We start from the raw sequence: 2174 nt of genomic DNA on the forward strand, positions 1-2174 counted from the left end.
TCTACCTGAGAGTTGGTGGGTTGAGAGAAGCAGGAGCACGGAGAGTTGGTGGGTTCATTTTAAAATATTTCCCGCAACAGCAGTGTCTGCTGCTTCCACTGCATTTCCTCACACACGTGAATCTCTGATCCACGAAAAGCCAGGTCTCCAGGGCACAGCTCTCCCCTCAGAGGGTCAGCGGGTAATTGTGCAGTCACACTGAGATGGAATTGAGGCGGTTTCTTGCTTTTTGTGACAACATAAACCACATACCAAATGGCTCCTGAATGGGTAAAGGAAATGTAGCAAAGGCATACAGTTAAATATTCAGCCAAGAGATGTGCCACGGCTTCGGCTGGGACCGGTTGTCCGCTGCTGCTTGAGGGCCAGCTCCTTCCCTAGGGCCGGCTGGCCCCTGCTCCACCGTAACCATGTGCGACCGGAAGGCGGTAATGAAAACTGTAGACATGTCGGAAGAGATGCAGCAGGACTCGGTGAGGTGCGCAACGCAGGCGCTGGAAAAGTACAGCACAGAGAAGGATATTGCGGCCCATATCAAGAAGGAGTTTGACAAGAAGTACAACCCCACCTGGCACTGCATTGTGGGCCGGAACTTCGGTAGCTACGTGACGTATGAAACCAAACACTTCGTCTACTTCTACCTGGGTCAGGTGGCCATTCTTCTGTTCAAATCTGGGTAAAAGCGTGGACTGGCTGCATCCTAACGGAATCTTCAGCCTTGCTAAGGGAACGCCTCGTCCGAATCTGTTCTGTAGAGGGCCTCATTCTCTGTACCACTTTGTAGTTATAAAATTAGTGAAACAGCTTACATTTGTATTTATTTTCTAGCCCATGCTTCTGAACCCCAGTTTTTTCTCCCTTAGGTCATTCCTTTAAAAATAAATCTGGTGGAGAAAAAAAAAAAAAAAAGCTTAACATGGACGAGCATGGGAGGTGGGTGCGGCAGTGTGTGTGTGTGTGTGTGTGTGTGCGCGTGTGTTTGCAGATTAGGTTCAAGAAAGCAGACCAGCCTTGTCTCCCTTCCTTTTATTTATGAATTGTGATCTTGAATAACTACTGTTGGCCTTGGAGCTGTGTTTTCTCTATAAGAAATATGTATTTGTCTTTCAAATCTTTTAGGACAGTTATAAAGAGATTGGATATAAATCCAGAGTTTGTTGAAGTCTATCATGATATATGCTAATGAGTTCACTCATGTGCATCCTATGGAGAAAAGATAGCTTCACTGTTATGTTCAGGCCACACGATACTTCTTATGACAAGACACTTGAGGTATCTCCACTTTAAAATATTATTAACAGGGCTGGAGAGATGCCTCAGAGCCTAAGAGCACTGGTTGCTCTTCCAGAGGTCAAAGTGGCTCATGAGCATCTATAGTGAGATCTGGTGCCCTCTTCTGGCCTGCAGGCATACATGCAGGAAGAATGCTGTCTACATGACAAATAATAAAATCTTTAAAAAATATTATTGGCAATTTAAAATACCTTCTAGTGTTTCTTTCTTTACTTCTTTCTTTCTCCCTCCCTCCCTCCCTCCCTCGATTCCTTTCTTCCTTTTTAAAGCAGAAAGGGAGAGATTTAATGTAGCCACACTGGGAAGAGGAGCAAAGAAAACTGTCCATCATTGGGGATCCTAACGTGAGGATTTCAGCAATGGATGAAAGCCCCTGTAACCCTGGGAGCCACTATCACCTACTGTATTGTCTGAGCAGCATTGTTTCCCTTGTTTCTGTACTGAGAGCTAGAATGACATCTTTAATATTTACTGTTTATACCTTGTGCCGTTATACCTTCACCTCAACCAAAGTTTTGTTCTTGCGGATTCATCCATTCTCTGTGGTTTTAATGAGCTCCGTGTTAATGAGGTCTCACAGTCAAAACAGCCATGCAAAGCTTTGAACAGAGAAGGGTAACGGGAAAATAATTAGGATCTATTTTAGGTCCCCGGCTTGTCAGTGTCAGCAGGAAGAGAGGGAGCAGACTGGGTGTAATGAGCAGAAGACACAGCCCAGCAGGGAGCCAGCTTAATTAATTTACCCAAGCTAATCTGGAGAGGCTGGACAGAGGGACAATCTTAGACTCCTGTGTGTTTAACCACTGAGCCTGCTTTATCAGAGGCTTGGGTTTCAGGCTTTCTGTATGAAGAAAGTAAATACACTCAACGTTGGGACTTTT

The 2174-nt window shown here is 45.0% G+C and overlaps 1 protein-coding gene across 1 annotated transcript; it reads left to right on the plus strand.

The window, feature by feature from the left end:
- The first annotated feature begins 410 nt into the window (after positions 1-410).
- On the plus strand, positions 411-680 carry LOC110329259 (dynein light chain 1, cytoplasmic-like). The gene has a single exon (XM_021208833.1). It carries the CDS (start codon positions 411-413, stop codon positions 678-680), a length of 270 nt encoding a protein of 89 aa, XP_021064492.1.
- The last annotated feature ends 1494 nt before the right edge of the window (positions 681-2174 follow it).

The sequence above is a fragment of the Mus pahari genome, chromosome 11 (assembly GCF_900095145.1).
Source record: "Mus pahari chromosome 11, PAHARI_EIJ_v1.1, whole genome shotgun sequence".
NCBI lineage: Eukaryota > Metazoa > Chordata > Mammalia > Rodentia > Muridae > Mus > Mus pahari.

Excerpts from the sequence above, each read along its gene's own strand:
- LOC110329259 (XM_021208833.1), top strand. The coding sequence starts at position 411 with ATGTGCGACCGGAAGGCGGTAATGAAAACTGTAGACATGTCGGAAGAG.